The sequence below is a fragment of the Phytophthora parasitica genome (assembly GCF_000247585.1).
Source record: "Phytophthora parasitica INRA-310 unplaced genomic scaffold supercont2.1, whole genome shotgun sequence".
Classification (NCBI taxonomy): Eukaryota; Oomycota; class Peronosporomycetes; order Peronosporales; family Peronosporaceae; genus Phytophthora; species Phytophthora nicotianae.
The window spans coordinates 2,108,918-2,124,376 of NW_008634126.1; the positions used below are offsets into that span (position 1 = coordinate 2,108,918).

Below are 15,459 nucleotides of genomic sequence, written 5' to 3' on the forward strand. Positions count from 1 at the left end.
CTCCACATCGCAACGACAATGAGTCCCGCTGGCGCTCAAAGCAACACTGTTTCTTGTTCGGCAGCATGCCCCTGGGTCCCAATCAGGTGCCGCCGTCGCGATTGGCTGCGACGTAATGGTATCCAGCATATGTGGATCCTACGTGCCACAAAGTGTCTATTGCACACAGACAAGGAAGGGGAAACACATTAGTTTGCGCCGTCACCTACTGCGCAGTTGCCGTCTAACTGTACGTGTTCTTCTCTTGTGCGGAGATGCTCACTGACATAAATATTAGAATGAAATATGACGGCTAATAAGTTGAATTTCGTGTTACACAATCGTTACGCAAAGTTAATACCAGTGGTATTAAAGCCTAAAATTACCACGGTAAGTTATTACCGGGTATTAACGTGGTAGAAGTATAAAACAACACTAGTTTACCACTTGTAAGTGGCGGTTGTTCGTGGCCTTCCTGCCGACAAGAGTGCCAGGCCTCCCAGCCTAGAGCCAACGGCCTTTTGTAAAACAAAAAAAAGGCATCACTGAAGCAAAGATCGTATGGACAACATTATTTTCCAACAACACATCGCTGGCATCTAGTTATTTCGTTGCAACCAAGCGTCAGCGTCCTACAACATCACCCGGAGCAGGACCTGAATCAACGTATACCACGGAGGCGTTGATGCTCATTCTAAGCCGAGAGTTAGCATGTTGACGGTGGCCACAATGTATATACTTGTTAACGATAAGAAAAAAACAGCCACCGAAGCTATGGTCTTCGAAAGCATCCATAAATCGTTTGACCCTTTCAAAGTTTAGCCATCGTCATCACTTAGTCATCATCCGCATACAGAGACGACTTGGACAGCAGCACTGGCATCTGGAACGGCTGCCCAGCAGCAATTTTGCCTTCAATCTCCATTGCAGTCACTCGGAAGTTCAGCCACCTGACAAAAAGAGCAAACAAGAAGTTAGATCGACGCAAACACAACACATCAACCAAGACGTGACTCACTCTTTCACAGCCAGCACCGAGTACGGCAACAGGTTCTCTGGAACTTCATCCGAGGTCGAGTGCTTCCCAGCCAGTGACTCCAATTGACCCGACACTTCCGCGAGATCCAGTTGTGATAGCGTCTCGTTGTCCTTTCGCTCAGCTGTCTCGGCCGTGGCATTCTGGGTCAGCACTTCTATCCACTCACGCTGTTCCTCGAACGTCGGAGCACACAGAACAAACTTCTGGTAGCCGCTATCCACGGAGAAACAGTTGAAGAGCACCACGCGTGTTCCCTGAGAGTGATCCAGCTGGTTCGACATCTCCGAGACCACGCTACCAATGACGTTGATTTCGCGCTTGATGGGGCCGTGTTCCGTGTCCGCGTATCCTAGCTTGTTGTTCTGCAGCGAGAAGTACTTGTTTTTCCAAGTGTTCTTGTAGATAAAGCCCTGTTTCAGCAGCATTCCTTTCTTCTTCCACGTTGCCTTCATCGTCTGTTTACGTAGAAGGTTGCCGTTCTCGCTCTGATGGTCGATGTACTTCTTCGCAGCGATGTAGATCGACTCCAGCAGCCGGTTAAACTTCATCTGGATGTTGGAATCCATCTTAGGTTGCAGCGTTGGGTGCTTGACGTAGTCTTCCGAGATACTGCGTGTCTTGGTCTGGAAGCTGTCCCCACTCTTGTAGTCCGAAGTTGGTGTGCTATTACCACTACCAAAGCCGCGATTGTTGGGGGATGATATCGTCAACGACAAACTCGAGCCCGAATTACGCGGAGACGGCGATGGGGACGTACGAGGAGACGAGCGCGGTGACGATGAACTAAGTCGTTTATGTACCGAATCCATCAAGTTGCTCGCACTGTAAGATCGCGAGCGTCGGCCGCTGTCACTGGGCTCCTCAGTGCCAAGAGACGAGTTAAAGTCTGCCGCCACAGCATCGATTTGGCGACGGCTGTGTGGCGGCGTATTCACGAAAGAGGCTCCTTTTTGAGTCCACCCGTGGGGTTTCATGGCACGGAACGCAATCAGAGTCTGGAAGAAACTGCGTACTTCACGATGCCAGTGCAGGAACAGTCGGATGAAAGACCGCAGCAACTCGAAACGCAGTTTGTCTGCATGTCGCTCTGGGAAACAATCCCAGCAGTTGTACAAGAACTCCAGGGTTGTCAATACAACTTGCGTGTGCTCTGAATCCAATAGAATACGCAGAGCAGCGCATAGGAAGCGGAAGTCGAATGAAGGAGGCAGCAACGACACTTCATCTCCCGCTGGAATCGAGTACTGGTCGTCCTGATGGAAGTTCCAGCGGTCGTTGTTCTCTAGATGCGACAGTCGGTACGAGCTCAAACGAACGCGCCAACTTCGAATCATGTACATCCACACACCGAGCAGTTCCACGGCGCCGATGACCGCGGTCACATCGTGTACGCTCGTGCTGCTCAATAGGAACTTGGTCATGGGGTTGATCAAGCTCGGGTTGGACAACATCGTACACGACAGTTTGTACAGAGTGGGTGGGAGCCAGCCGGACTTCTGCGTCTTTAACTCTAAGAAGAACACCATCAGCACTTGAGTATATCCAGGCAAATGGATCCACCCGATCTTCTGGTTGAGGACAGCCAAAGTATCCAGCACATACCATAGCCATTGGTCCACAAGCAGAATGTTGAGGGTGTTCGCTTCACCGTTAAGCCGACGGAAACGTGATTTCCAGGCCTCAGAAGTCACTTCGTACTTGTCTTCGGCTTCTTCTTCCTGGTTTCGCAACGCCTTTTCTCCGTACTCATCAAAGATGGCTTTGTGAAACCGCCGCCAGTCAAGGTGGGCTTCCAATCCGTCCATGGCGAACAAATCAGCATCAGCATTCATTCTGAACTCAGCAGCAAGCTCCGGCACAGGTTCATTATAAGATTCGGACCACAACTGATACAGCTCCACGCCAAAACTTGGTAACCGGAAGCAAAGCACCGATAGCATTCGCGCCACGAAGAACATGAGATTGTTGTTCATGACACCACGGACAGAAACCGTCTGCAACACACAGAACTTGGTTTCAACGAGCATCGCCCGTAACTTCAAGCCAAACTCCAGGTCTTTCTTCGAGACTTTATGCGTATGCTTGGCACCCAACACGGTTGTTGATACAGTCGAGTCGAAACCCAGCAACGGCAAGTCACTCAATTCGGCGCGCTTCACTAAATAAAACAACAGTTCATAGAAAACATTTCGCAGCGTGTAGTGCCGGACGCGGATGTTCTCCAGCAGGAACTGCCACAGTCTCAAAAGGATATTCTTCGTTTCCTCCAGTGCTTCAGCAGATACATACACCCACGACAACATCGAGGCTTTGTGTGATACCTGCAGCATTTTCAATATCTTTGTGGCCTTCCGCACTTTGCCTTCTTTGTCATCTTTTTGTCGATTAGCCATTAGTTCCACCAGATCCTGCATCTTCTCCAACACACGTTGAGCTTCAACTGGGATCACCACCTTGGATTTGCGCAGATTTTTCTTTGAGCCTGCCGCGACAGCTCCCACAATCACCGAACTCGACGACGAAATACCATTCTCGCTATTTACACCACATCGCAGCTGTCGGACGTCGGGGATTCGCTTGAACAGAATCGTACCGTAAATCACTCCAACCTGGTGTCCCTTTAATGTGAGACTCTGTTCAAATTTGCTCGTGACAAACTGCTCAGAGAACCCAAGACCGTTCATGCCGCTGTTCGGATCAGCGTCGTATTTCTTTTTCATTCGCTCCTGAAGGGCATCTTCGAAAATCTTTTCCAAAGACAACCACGTTTGACCGAACAAAATTGTGTTCTTGATTTCCTCATCAAACTGAACGTCAATATTTGGTGTTGCCTAGAAAGTAAAATAACCAGAATGCCAAGATTAGTCCAACAACTTCAAGCAGCTATTTAGCGATCAGTAACATAGCACGCACCAACGTTTCATTCTTGTACTTTTCCAGCAAGCTCAAAAATCCCCCGTCTGGATCTGTAGACATTTGACCACGTCCAACTAACAGTTGACGCACCTACGATAACAACAGTGTGATAAAGTTGAGAACTACAACATAAACATGAAATATCATCGCTTTGTGAGTATCCAGTTTACCTCCAACGTCAGCGTCGCCGACATGAGTTCATCGAAAGTGCTGTATCGTGTAATGGGAGGCAGATAGTCAGAAGACGTTGCCCATTCCACAGCCATGGGGTCTTGGGCCACAAGAGAGTCAGCAACAACTTCGTCCTCCGCTCCCGTATCTCCCTTCGGTTGCGTATTTGGTCTAGAAACTCGAGACGATAATACCGCCAGCCTTGCTAGCGACTGGAAGCTCACTTCATGGATATCTCCAATATCTCGCTTGATCGCATGCTTCAGCTTGTTACCCATGTAGAACTTCTCGTTCGTTCCGATCGTGCACTTGTAGCTTACTCCAAACTTCTTCAGCGGCAACGACGCATCTTCCTGGAAATCATGTCCTTCCGGTCGGTCCAGCTCGTTCGCAATCTCAGGCATCATAACTCCCACGTCGCTAACAGAAATGTTCCACTCACTACACTGCTCCATGTAGCAGTTAAACACCACGCGTCCATTATCGCATCCAATCAAGTGGTGATCATGATGCACAGGTCCAGTCGCAATACTCCACAGGTCCACTTGAGTTTGACCAATCAAATGTTTCGCGTGAAATTTCCGATTCGAAAACACTTTGACCGACAAAATTCGCTTCTGCAGAGCATTAAGCGGTGCCTTGTACTCAAAGGCGATCAACACTCCTTTATAGTTCGGGTTTAAGTCCGCTTTGATCACAGGTGTGGCGTAAGGAGCTTTTTCCTCCGGGTCGTCCCAGTAAAACTCGACAAAAGGGTCACTCTTGCCGCTAAACCTTCGTCCCTGGAGATTGCGGCATTGAATACCGGAGATCCGGACGCGAAACAAACATTCTGCATCGCTCTTGTTATCCAGTGGGTCAAACAGCCTCTGTAGGAACTTTGGGCTGCGTCGAGACGCGTCCGGGCTGCCCGAATACACTTCTCCGAACTGGCGCGTGGCCTGTGAGAGCTGGTTGAGCTCCTCCAGACTGCGAATGGACAGCTGGTTCATCTCGTCCACTGTCATGTGTCGTGGCGAGCCGCTGAAGCTCGAGCGCTGGCTGGAGCGGGCGCTCGAGTGCGCGCTCATGAAAGTGCAGGAGTGATGGTCCTTGACTCTTGGCTTGAATAACGGTAATATGAGACGGAAATCACAGGGGAAAAAAGGCACCAGCACGAATACAAGACACAGCGTTAGCAACTGCAGGTGTAGCTAGAGGCCTATGACGCCCAGAGCGCGCAGATACCTGTCGAAGCGCGTCGTCGTCCCTCTCCGCACGCTAAAATGCCGACTGACTGCTCAGCTCAAGATTTTTCCCCTCCTCATGTATTGAATACAACATGCTTGATTAAAGGCTTCTGGTGTGCGCCACATAACTTGTTCATGTATGTTGAAGTTGGTATGTAAGAGTAATCATCACGAATAATCACGCGTTGTGACGTGTTATTGCCTTTTTGTTGCAACTATTTGTCACTTGCAAGCGCGGGCTTGGATATTGAGGCTGATGGGGGTGTCGTACACGACGAGGGTACTGGAGTCGTTGAAGAGCCCGAAGTCGTCGTGCCGCGTGAAGTCGCAGAAGCCAGCTTGACTGAGATAGGCGACCAGGATAGTCTCGTCGAACCCAACCTTGTGGAGGTCGTACTGGTCGATCTGTCCACCGTATATGACGTTCATAATCCACACGCGATGTTGGTGCGGTATGCTCTCATTAGTAAAAAGTGTGGCAAGAGCGAAAAGGTTAGGGACAGATACGAGAAGCTGCCCGCCAGGACGCAGGACGCGATGCCATTCACGCAACGTATGTTCGAGCTCGTGACCAAATCCATGTGTGCAGTGCTCTAGAACGTGTGATGAGTAGATTGTATCGACGGAGTTGTCTCGGAACGCGTACAGATTGGAAATGTACATGACAAAGTCTACGATATCTCCGTCGTTGGCATCGACGATCCACCAGTCCGGACTTTTAATGTGGCCACCGATGTGAAGTCGAATCGGTTGTTGAGTATCTAATGCATTTTGAACACGCACGATGTATTCGTCTTCGGCGTTGCTGTCTTCTTTTGCTGACAGAACAGGAAAACTGCGTGGCATCACAGTTGAAGACTGGATAGATGGGAAGATGTGCATTTCTCGCGTCGGTTTACCAGTTAGTAGTCTCGATTTTTTCACCTGCCACGCAACTTTGATTGCCTCCTCGAACTTGGTTGCATACTTGGCTGTATCGAAAAGAGGATAGTGCAAGCGGTTGTCTTCCACATTCTTGCGAAGCTTTTGGAGCACGTGCTTGTGGGTAGCAAGATAGACTGCAACTTCGACATATTCTTTGAACGAGTTTACCGTCAAGTCGTGTAAATCCAGTGCGTTCAAGGCAGAGCTAGAGGCTCGATTGTGCATCTGATCTCCTTCCAAAGTGATCACAGGCACACCAGCACACAGCGCGTCGAGGATGGTAGTGTGGCCATTTTTCAAAGGGGTATCGAGAATAAGGTCAGCGATTCGCTTTCGGTAAGTGTGGTCAATCCACGAATCGAGCGACGAAAAAATAAGTCTGTTGTCGTTAATACCGTGCGCTTCCGCTTCATTCCGAAGATTCGTGATCGCTCCTTCGTGGCCGAAATATTCCTGAAACCACATCACACTGGACGGAACACGAGCCAAAATCTCCATCCACGCACTGAAAACGGAAGGGTCCATTTTCTGGTATTTGTTGGTTCAGATACAACGTTAGATAGCCCTCAAAATACTATGTATGAATGATTGTACATTAACCAGGCGCATGTACTGTACCTGCCAATTGCTGAATGTGGCGAAAACGAAGGTATTGTCGTCTAAATCAAAGTATGGTGAAAGCCTCGGTCGCTTGCCTTCTAGTGTGTGACCCAGCATTTGAAGGTGATCATTGACAATGTAGTGCATCGGTAGTAGAAGAAGCTTCTCGGAGAAACTCCCTCCACTCGTCTCAGCTGGAGTCGCTACACCGTCACTCACAACAAAATCGATAGAAGGGTATCCGGTCGTCATCGGATACCCGAGATACGCTACTTGAAGGGGGGCGGGACGATGAGTGAAAATGCTAATCCCGGAGTGCAGTGTGTGTCCATTTAAGTCCACAAGCACGTGGATTTCGTGCGACTGAATAATTTTCGCTGCGTCGAGAGAATTTTTACCCTTCAGCGATATCATGAAGTCTACTGTGCGCGAGATATTTCTGCTCCACCATGACGACGCGTCTAATAGTGAAAAACAGTACACTTTCGTTTGATGATCCGAGCTCGACAGCAAGGCTAGTAAACCACGTAGCAGCGACGATACAGGATGTACACCGAAATCCGACGACACGAAACCAATTCGCAATTCTGGAGCTTGTAGTCTCAGATTGATGCGTTCATCGCAGCAAAGCCGCTCTGTCGATGTCTCTAGTTCCTCATATACACGTCGACGAAGCTCCACCATCGTCTTTGGTGGGAGTTCCACAACATCATACGCATTTAAATCAGGCAGTTGTCCCAATTTCAGCCCCTCTTCCAACATTTCCTTAACCTGAGTCAGCGAGCCATCTCTGTCTTCCCAATCCGCCATCCAGTTCCTCGCCTTAACGAGAGCGTTTAAGCCTTTGGTCGACCCTTTCTGCATCACCCCCACTTCCAATGCAGCTACCGCTTCAGGTAACCTCTTCTGACAAAGATAACAAGTCCCTAAATGTACCCAACTCTGAGCGTCATTCTCATTGACTTTGACGGCTAACTCAAATGTCTTTGTCGCCTCCTCCAGATCCCCAAGAGAGTACTGAGCCACCCCAAGGTACTGGAACACACTCGGGAAACTCAGATCCTGCAGTACTACACATGCAGTTGAAATTACTAATATAACGATACAATTCTTCAATTTGGCTATTACCTTTCGAGTTATTCTGCTGCACGACTTGCTCTGCGATCTCCTTCAGCTGCACCATGTCTCCCTTGGTGTACAGAGTTCTTAACACCTGGTTCACCTGCAACGCCGAAGATGTGCGCAGGTTCAGATCTAAGCTCTCCGCTCTGCAAAACCGCGCCACGCAGCCCAACCATACCACAGCCAGCACAATGTCTCTCCACCGCATCGTATCTTCCTAAATGCTTGTCAATACAATACTACCGTCCAAGATCTCAATATCTGTACCACCAACTGTAATTAGCGTTACAGATTGATTTACTAACGTCACAGGTTAGGTACAAATTATGTGGAAATGAGGATGCTTCACAGTTGGATCCAATAGAGAACGAAGGCACCGACGCCTAAAGAAGAACCCAAGGCACTTGCAGACTTGCAGTCTAGAGCTCACACGTGGACGGACACCACGTGGAGCCATGCCTCACATCGCCGTCGACTCACCAGGTAGGCAGCCAATGCAGTAACTACAGTAACCAGTGCTCTCTAGTCACTCGTAGCCTGTCAGAGCACCGGCAACCGTTAGGTTCAACAAGGGCATTCACTCCTCATCTAACTAACTTTTTCTTATTACTTTTGCTATAACTTTTCTATAACTTATAAAGAAATTGGAGCGAGCCGAACTGACCACGATAAATCTGCTACGCGTTCTGTGTCGCATGCGAGTTCTTTGGACGAGGACGTTGAAGTGGAGCTGTTGGACTCGGTATCCAAGATCGACTGTGCCTTAGCAGAGAGTAGCAATAACATAGAAGTGGAGAGCGAAGTGGAGCAGTTGCGACGCACCAATGAGCAGCTACGTAGCGAAGTAGCGGATCTTACAAGTGCGTTGCTTGCACGAGACCTGGAGCTCGTTAGATTAAGGGATCGCTGCCAGTTTCTTACCACGGCGGTGGAGCAGCAGGATGACGTTATCGCAAAGATTTACGCCACCACTACAGCAGCAAATGGTATGGGTAAAGAGTCGATGGTGACGGCATTACCCGTCCTGACAACTGGGAGTACTTTTGGGTGTGATCTGATTAAAGAAAACATCAAGTATAACTCGAAACAGAATGAAAAGAGGATGTTCTTGAGCTCTATGAAGAGCTACCCCGGAGCTGTGGGTATGGCAGACCCTCTGGACGACACGCTGTTCGGTTCCAAGGACGATAGCGTTGAAAACAAGGAGGATTCAAGTAAATTCAGCGAGGATGTAGTGAAAATTGATCTGGACGAACTCCCATACGCACCTCGAGCACCTAAGAATTCGAATAACCACAGTGCAACAGCCAGTGTCTATAGCTCGAGCAGCACCACTACTGCATCGTCGTCCTCGTCACTTTTTGGAGATATTGGCGAACCAGTGTCGAAGCCTCCACGGTCGTGGAGTTCTCCTATTGTCAAACGGCGACCTTCGCTTGAGCGCCAAGACAGCAGCCCTACAGAGGAGGTGTTCGCGAGATCAGCAGGCTTTCTTCGCAAGTCCAACCGCACCATGTCCGGGCGCTTGAGTGTGAGCGACCTTGGACTCCTCAACGACGACGATGATGTCGAAAGTAACCAGACGCAAGAAGCAGCGCCTTTGGGTACTCACGAACAGCTTAAAGGGGAGGAAAATTCACTCGATTATGGGGATAGTAGATCGTCGGGATTATCAACAAGAAGCCGAAGCCAGCGTCACCTTTTTGAAGGTGTCGACGAAGCTCTGAAAGCAAAGATGAAGCAGAAAAAATCGGACGGAAACCCAGCTGATGGAGATGAAGACACTTTGACGTACGGCGAGTTCCTGCAGCGAATCAGTCTGCCTGCTTCCCGAGACATTTTGGACAAAATTCGTATGTTTGTTGGCTCCATCTTAGGGCCTCGCGGTGACGGACGACCCCCGCGGTCAACAGACTATGTTGAGTACGATTTCTATGGAAAACACGAGTTCAGGCGTCGATGTATCCGATTTTTTGAGAGCATGGAGGACATTCTACTGAACCATCCGGCCTGGCGTCATGTCTCTGAGGCTAAACTGGCTAAGGCACGCGATGGTATTGAAAAATACGTCATGGACAAAGTATCAGACATCGCATTCAATAAGCTGAAGGAGTGCCAGCAGTGGATGAACGAGGATGAAGCTCTGTTGCGACGCATGCAGCTGTTATCGGTACGTTATGCTGGTACAGTTTTAGTTGTGAAGCTCTAACATGTATTATTGCACAGTTCATAACGCCAGAGATGCTAGATATCAAGCCGTGCATGCGCAACGAGGTTGTCTGGTCGATGGCTGAAGACGAATTACGACGTATCAACTCGTTTCGGTCGCCAGGGGACAAAATCAATTGCATTGTTCGGTGCTGCAGCGTCATTTTCAGTGTTCTCAATCTGTCACGAGGAGACTCCGGTAGTCGTCCAGGTGCTGATGACTTCCTGCCGGTTTTTATCTACATCGTGCTGCACTCGCAGATCCCTCGACTGTATTCCAACTGCGAGTACATTTCAGCGTACCGGAACCAAGCCGACTTGATGTCGAAGTGAGGATGCACACAAGTGGATGATTCCGTTTTTTTATGCTCATTTTTTCCCGGTGCGTTACAGGGCTGGATACTGCTTCGTGAACTTGCGTAGTGCTGTTGAGTTCATTACGGCGATGGATGGATCTATGTTGTCCATCTCGGACGACGAGTTCCAAAGGTAGGAAGTTTAATTTTGAGTTTTCATTGGGGTATATACTGACGCTGTCATGATAGACTTTACGCTGAACGAGAAAAATTGCTACTGAAGTCTTAAGCAGTGTGTGATGTTACATTAGATTTTTTTTCTTTCGTAGCCACTTTACTTTTGTACGGAGTGTTGTTAACACTACATCTTAAATTTGGGTGAGTGCAGACAAATTTCGTCTTACGACACAGTTTTGTGCCACAAGTTTTAGCCAATCAGAACTCCAGATTGTTTTTTAGCTCTCTTACAAACTTCTAAACAAAAAGCGCAGGGAACTGTTCACCCCCCCCCCCCCCAAATGAGGACATTTTCAAAGCGGAGCCATCTGTGCCCCGAATCATGCAGCAATGACAGTGTTTTGAGCATCAAATTGTCCGAAGAGAGCGCTTTTATGAGTGATTTTATCGCTGAAAAATTAATGTCTCTGTGAAAAGTTATGTTGATACAAATATAAGATTTTTAAAAGTGGTACGTTACTGGCACACTATCTTAATATATTCATTAAATAAATGGAGCATAAAGTCTACAAAAACTGATATCTGGGATCGTGGGTCAGTATTCTGCGCTACATGAAGCATTCTTTCCTCTCTGAAATTTAGTTTAAAATAAAAGTGCTATTCTGTGAATTCACAATTTTGAAAATACCAGCGAAAAGGAAATATAAATCAGAGTACATGTATCTTCAGCGTTTAGCCTTATTTTCAGGTTTTAAGGAGGCGTTTAAGACCTCCAATGTTACAATAAGTTTGTGTGGAGAAGGGTAGCTCCCACAAGGAGGATCTTACTACGTAGAGTCTAAGTAAAAAAAAAAATGTAAAATGCAAGTCCGTGCTCTATTACTGTCTCCTAACCTTGCCATACACCACTCACAATTCATTACCATTCTCACCACCATTCTCAGCGGCGTTTCTAACGAAAGCCTGCAACCGCCCTGCGTCATTCCTGCTATTTTCAGTGAGTTCAGTGGATCGATGGTTTTTACTCCGGCGCTGCGACGTAGTACTCTTCAACTACGAACAGCTAGAAAGTCTCAGCCCCAACCCATATGGGCCGATTTCTCATGATTGTTGAGATCAATAGCAGCGTTTCAAACGATGTCTCCTTTCAAAAGCGAAACCAAGTCCAAACGATTGAGTTTGGAGTAGTATTTCAAAAGCACAATGCAAAATAATAGACCCTTGTTAAGTTAAACCATGTTTAGATCCTTCCGGTGGAAGCGATATCTCTCTGTCGAGTCCTACACGCACAACTATTACGGTATAGTGTGTCAAAAAAATTCCCTACGTCTCATAAAGATCGACATGGTGCTCTTTCAAGAATTGCTGAGTGGCTTACGATACACCTGTTCAAACTGATCGCACTGCGCAGTATCGATCTTGCCAAGGAGATTACTTGGTCTCAAGTGAAGGGGATTCGCTATTGACCCACCCGACGACGCGCTGCTCGAGCCTGCTGGTAAACAAGCCCCGACTTGCGAACCACACCAGCTCTGCGAGCAAGTCGGCGAATCGACGCTCTTGAGATTCCTTGTATCGAGTGTCCCGCGAGATGTAGCGTTGATCCACCGGTACCCAAGCCTTTAGCTCCTTTGCCGCGTCCTGACATCTTGTACGTTGCGACGGTGGCGTTGACTCTCCACTGTGGAAACTCGGGAGGAGATATTACGTTGGTGGTCGAGCCATCGTTCAGCTCTAGCGCGTTGAAGAGACGTTTCAAATGCTTGAATGCAGAGTTTGTCGGCGTCGTCGGCTAGTTTGCGAGCTTGTATGAATTTCTCCCATCTTTTTTTCAGCTGCTTCTCTGCTTCCTGCACAGCATTGTTCTCAGCACCGTTACATTGTCGAGTCGAGTCGAGTATCTCGAAAGCTGCTATGTTTCGGAGATATGCTTCATTCTCGGCTTCAATAGCGTTTCGACGAATGTGATACTCAGGTAAGTCATCCATTCTTGTGTACCGCACCGTTACCGCCAACAGATACTCCGATTGTGAGAAGCTTTATGTACTCGGTTCTGCTGGTCGGATTCTCTCACTTGCTCCTCATGAGTGATTGATGACCAGGGCATGTCAGGCAGGTTTCAAAAGCTGCTGCCTTACCAGTTCAATGACGACATGGATCGATAGTGGGATTTTTAGGAATTAATTGCAATTAATATCCATTGCACGCAACTAGTTAAAAATTAATGGCAGTGCTGTCGTGGTGACAGTCGAGTAATAAGGCAGTTCTCGTTTTGCTTCGAGGCGGAAAACCGCTACAGAGCATTGAGCACAGTGAATCGAGTCTCATCAAGATCTATGTTTATCAGAAGCTTTAATTTGAATTGAGCTAGTGTTTTACTCGTACGGTAACATCAATGAACTTGTAATTACGTTGTGCTTGGGTAAGATGCGAAACATTCGTCGAATATCGGCGGCTGGCAGTGAATGTATCTCGAGTTGTTGTTACCACCACGGGCGATAATCAAGCAGTTCGTGAAGAGGATACCGAGTTTGTAAAGCGTAGCCGTTGGTGTGGTTGCTACTCGCTGATGCCGCTTATAGTCTAGAAAGGAAAAAGCTTGGTCACTTCAGCATAGGACCATTGGCGGACAATAAGCCAGCTTATTATTTAATAACTGTCACCTTTTTGCATTGAGTTATCTCATTTCTTCCGACGCTTGCGTGTTGTTCCTGCCTTAAACTGCGTAGGTTGTTTGTCAATCTGTTACTAGATACAAATAAAATATTCGAACAGTCCTGGGAGGCTGTGGTGAGCTCCAATCTGCTGACTGTGATAATTAAGCGTGAGTGCGCACATTCTGGCAACGCTGTCTGTGCGTCTAAATCTCTTCGCGAAGTTGTTGGATGTTGTAATCGAGGAGAATAGTCAATACTTTTTGCTGCTTTAAGAAATAGCGCTTCTGAAATTCTCGGAGCTGCTTTGATTTGTTATCAAGCTCTTGGAACTCCTCGATCGCTGCTTGCTCGCGTTCATTTGCATAACTAGGGTAAACGAGTTATGTGCTGCGTTAATCACGCAAGCATATTTAAATTATGCCGGCGTGACTAGCGTATTATGCTCACGTGACTAGTGTATTATGCCGGCGTGAGTAATGTATTTGCGGCGTGACTATCGCGGAACACAAATCGTCTATTAACACCCATTGCTAAATGGTGTATATATATCACACTTGGTATTGTGCTTTATACTCGTAAAACGATCAAAACTAGAAATAATAAGGTTGGAATTACACCCCACCATAACATTAACCTCTGTATGAAACTTCATCATAATTTGAGACGGCGTCAAACGAACTGATCCTTACGAACCATTTGGAGTTATCGAGAAAAACGGCTTTAAAGATTGGCGAGTGAAATTCGGACTTAAATGAAGTTTTGCAAAAAGAGGCTTTTCCCACACATACCCATTTTTTCTCGAGGTGTATCGAAAGCGATCTTGTACTCAACCGAACAATGGACATGCGTCCGGCCACCTCCTCCACTCCGGCACCACCCACCAGCAGTCATACAAGCCCTAGTGTGTCGTCCGAGCAGGGCGTTGCCCTTTCTGGTGAAAGAAGGCTGCTTGGGTTGCTGAGACCGGATCCGGAAGGCCACAATGACATAGAATTTCCTGCGCTCGACATCAAACATGACCGCCCAGGAGAAGAAGCAGAGCGTTCTGACTTCGTTGGCGATGCTAATGAAGCAGTTCGGGGAACTGGGGAAAGACACGTCCTCGAGAACGACCTGGATGTACGTGAACCCCGCCCTTCGACGTTTCGAAAGCTCCTGCAGCAGTATTGTCCGACTATTCGGATCAGGTCTCCTCGTAGCAACGTTTGTGACTTGTGTGCTATCCTGCACACACGCATGCGGTCGTGTATCACAGCGGAGCTTACTAAGGACCTAGGCGTCCACACTGAAGCCGCGAAGAAGATGAGGTAGGGATGCAAGAATCATTTTGTTTGAGATGGGACGCAAAGATCATTTTGTTTAACTGCGAACTTTTTTTTAGGCTGGAGTACAAGAAGGACCTGGCATTCGTGTCGGAGGATCACGCAGTGATCGTCATGGATTTCAGTCAAAACCTGACCCTTCCCAGCGTCGCCAGTACGCCGTCTCAGTGGTATTTCTTGTCTCTTGTGAACGTTCACGTCTTTGGAATCTACTACGCTAACAAGGGACAACAGTACAACTACGTCTACGAAGAATCGGTTGCTGGGAAAGGAACGGACGAGGTCAACAGCATGCTGTATCACTTCATCCAGCGGATCGTGCTGACGAACGGCCATCGAAAACTCGCTATCTACGCTGACAATTGCGGTGGTCAAAACAAGAATAACTTCGTTGTTAAGATGCTGCTGGCTTTAGCTCAAACTGGAGAACTTGATGTCGTTGAGCTCAAGTTTTTCGTGAAGGGCCACACCAAGAACGCTGTTGACCGTGGCTTCGGCCTTATGGGGAAGAAGATTGCTAAGGAGGACGTGTGGACGGCTGATCAACTGCTCGAGGTTATCAACGACTCCTCGTCTAGCTCGGCCCTTGTCCATATTCCGAAAGAGAACACGATGATGAAGGTGTTCCGAAAGCCCGTCAAAGAGGCTTACAAGGATCTGGGGGTGCAGCGCTACCAGATCTTCACAATGAGCGAGAAGAAGCCAGGGGTTGTCAGCTGCCGTGTTGGTCCTGCAAACCAGCCCGTGGGCTAAGACCTTCGACGGTCTTTTGACGGCATACAGACGAACGCTGCAAAAGTACGGAGTCTACTAGCTGCG

At 48.0% G+C, this 15,459-nt stretch overlaps 4 protein-coding genes across 12 annotated transcripts; 2 read left to right on the top strand and 2 right to left on the bottom strand.

The window, feature by feature from the left end:
• Positions 1–513: 513 nt before the first annotated feature.
• Positions 514–5,500, bottom strand: PPTG_00550 (hypothetical protein). Of its 3 annotated transcripts, XM_008891953.1 has the most exons (5): positions 5,333–5,500; positions 4,105–5,208; positions 3,932–4,024; positions 998–3,849; positions 514–929 (listed from the first exon to the last, which is right to left on the bottom strand). In XM_008891953.1, exons 2-5 carry the CDS (start codon positions 5,173–5,175, stop codon positions 815–817), a joined length of 4,131 nt encoding a protein of 1,376 aa, XP_008890201.1. In that variant the 5' UTR covers positions 5,176–5,208; positions 5,333–5,500; the 3' UTR covers positions 514–814. The 3 variants fall into 3 exon arrangements, with proteins under 3 accessions (XP_008890201.1, XP_008890200.1, XP_008890199.1); XM_008891952.1 differs by having other exon boundaries at positions 3,932–5,208; XM_008891951.1 differs by having other exon boundaries at positions 4,105–5,500.
• Positions 5,439–8,290, bottom strand: PPTG_00551. 2 transcript variants are annotated; one of them, XM_008891954.1, is made up of 3 exons: positions 7,987–8,290; positions 6,877–7,928; positions 5,439–6,786 (listed from the first exon to the last, which is right to left on the bottom strand). In XM_008891954.1, the coding sequence occupies exons 1-3, from the start codon at positions 8,186–8,188 to the stop codon at positions 5,557–5,559; spliced, it is 2,484 nt and encodes an 827-aa protein (XP_008890202.1). In that variant the 5' UTR covers positions 8,189–8,290; the 3' UTR covers positions 5,439–5,556. The 2 variants fall into 2 exon arrangements, with proteins under 2 accessions (XP_008890202.1, XP_008890203.1); XM_008891955.1 differs by having other exon boundaries at positions 6,877–8,290.
• Positions 8,291–8,317: 27 nt separating this feature from the next.
• PPTG_00552 (hypothetical protein) lies at positions 8,318–10,961 on the top strand. Of its 6 annotated transcripts, XM_008891956.1 has the most exons (5): positions 8,318–8,463; positions 8,622–10,150; positions 10,207–10,517; positions 10,582–10,677; positions 10,734–10,961. In XM_008891956.1, exons 1-5 carry the CDS (start codon positions 8,436–8,438, stop codon positions 10,771–10,773), a joined length of 2,004 nt encoding a protein of 667 aa, XP_008890204.1. In that variant the 5' UTR covers positions 8,318–8,435; the 3' UTR covers positions 10,774–10,961. The 6 variants fall into 6 exon arrangements, with proteins under 6 accessions (XP_008890204.1, XP_008890208.1, XP_008890209.1 ...); XM_008891960.1 differs by having other exon boundaries at positions 8,622–10,517; XM_008891961.1 differs by having other exon boundaries at positions 10,207–10,677.
• A 3,194-nt stretch (positions 10,962–14,155) lies between these two features.
• On the top strand, positions 14,156–15,393 carry PPTG_00553 (hypothetical protein; the record flags this gene model as incomplete). The annotated part of the gene is made up of 2 exons (XM_008891962.1): positions 14,156–14,625; positions 14,700–15,393. The coding sequence occupies 2 exons, from the start codon at positions 14,156–14,158 to the stop codon at positions 15,391–15,393; spliced, it is 1,164 nt and encodes a 387-aa protein (XP_008890210.1).
• Positions 15,394–15,459: the final 66 nt, after the last annotated feature.

Bases quoted from the DNA above. Each gene is read 5' to 3' on its own strand.
- PPTG_00552 (XM_008891956.1), top strand. From the start codon at position 8,436: ATGCCTCACATCGCCGTCGACTCACCAG. The intron at 8,464-8,621 runs GTAGGCAGCCAA...TAACTTATAAAG, and splicing joins CATCGCCGTCGACTCACCAG to AAATTGGAGCGAGCCGAACT. The intron at 10,151-10,206 runs GTACGTTATGCT...ATTATTGCACAG, and splicing joins GACGCATGCAGCTGTTATCG to TTCATAACGCCAGAGATGCT.
- PPTG_00550 (XM_008891953.1), bottom strand. From the start codon at position 5,175: ATGAGCGCGCACTCGAGCGCCCGCTCCAGCCAGCGCTCGAGCTTCAGC. The intron at 3,850-3,931 runs GTGCGTGCTATG...TTTACTTTCTAG, and splicing joins AGTACAAGAATGAAACGTTG to GCAACACCAAATATTGACGT. The intron at 930-997 runs GTGAGTCACGTC...TCTTTTTGTCAG, and splicing joins TCGGTGCTGGCTGTGAAAGA to GTGGCTGAACTTCCGAGTGA.
- PPTG_00551 (XM_008891954.1), bottom strand. From the start codon at position 8,188: ATGCGGTGGAGAGACATTGTGCTGGCTGTGGTATGGTTGGGCTGCGTG. The intron at 7,929-7,986 runs GTAATAGCCAAA...CTGCATGTGTAG, and splicing joins GCAGCAGAATAACTCGAAAG to TACTGCAGGATCTGAGTTTC. The intron at 6,787-6,876 runs GTACAGTACATG...AACAAATACCAG, and splicing joins CCACATTCAGCAATTGGCAG to AAAATGGACCCTTCCGTTTT.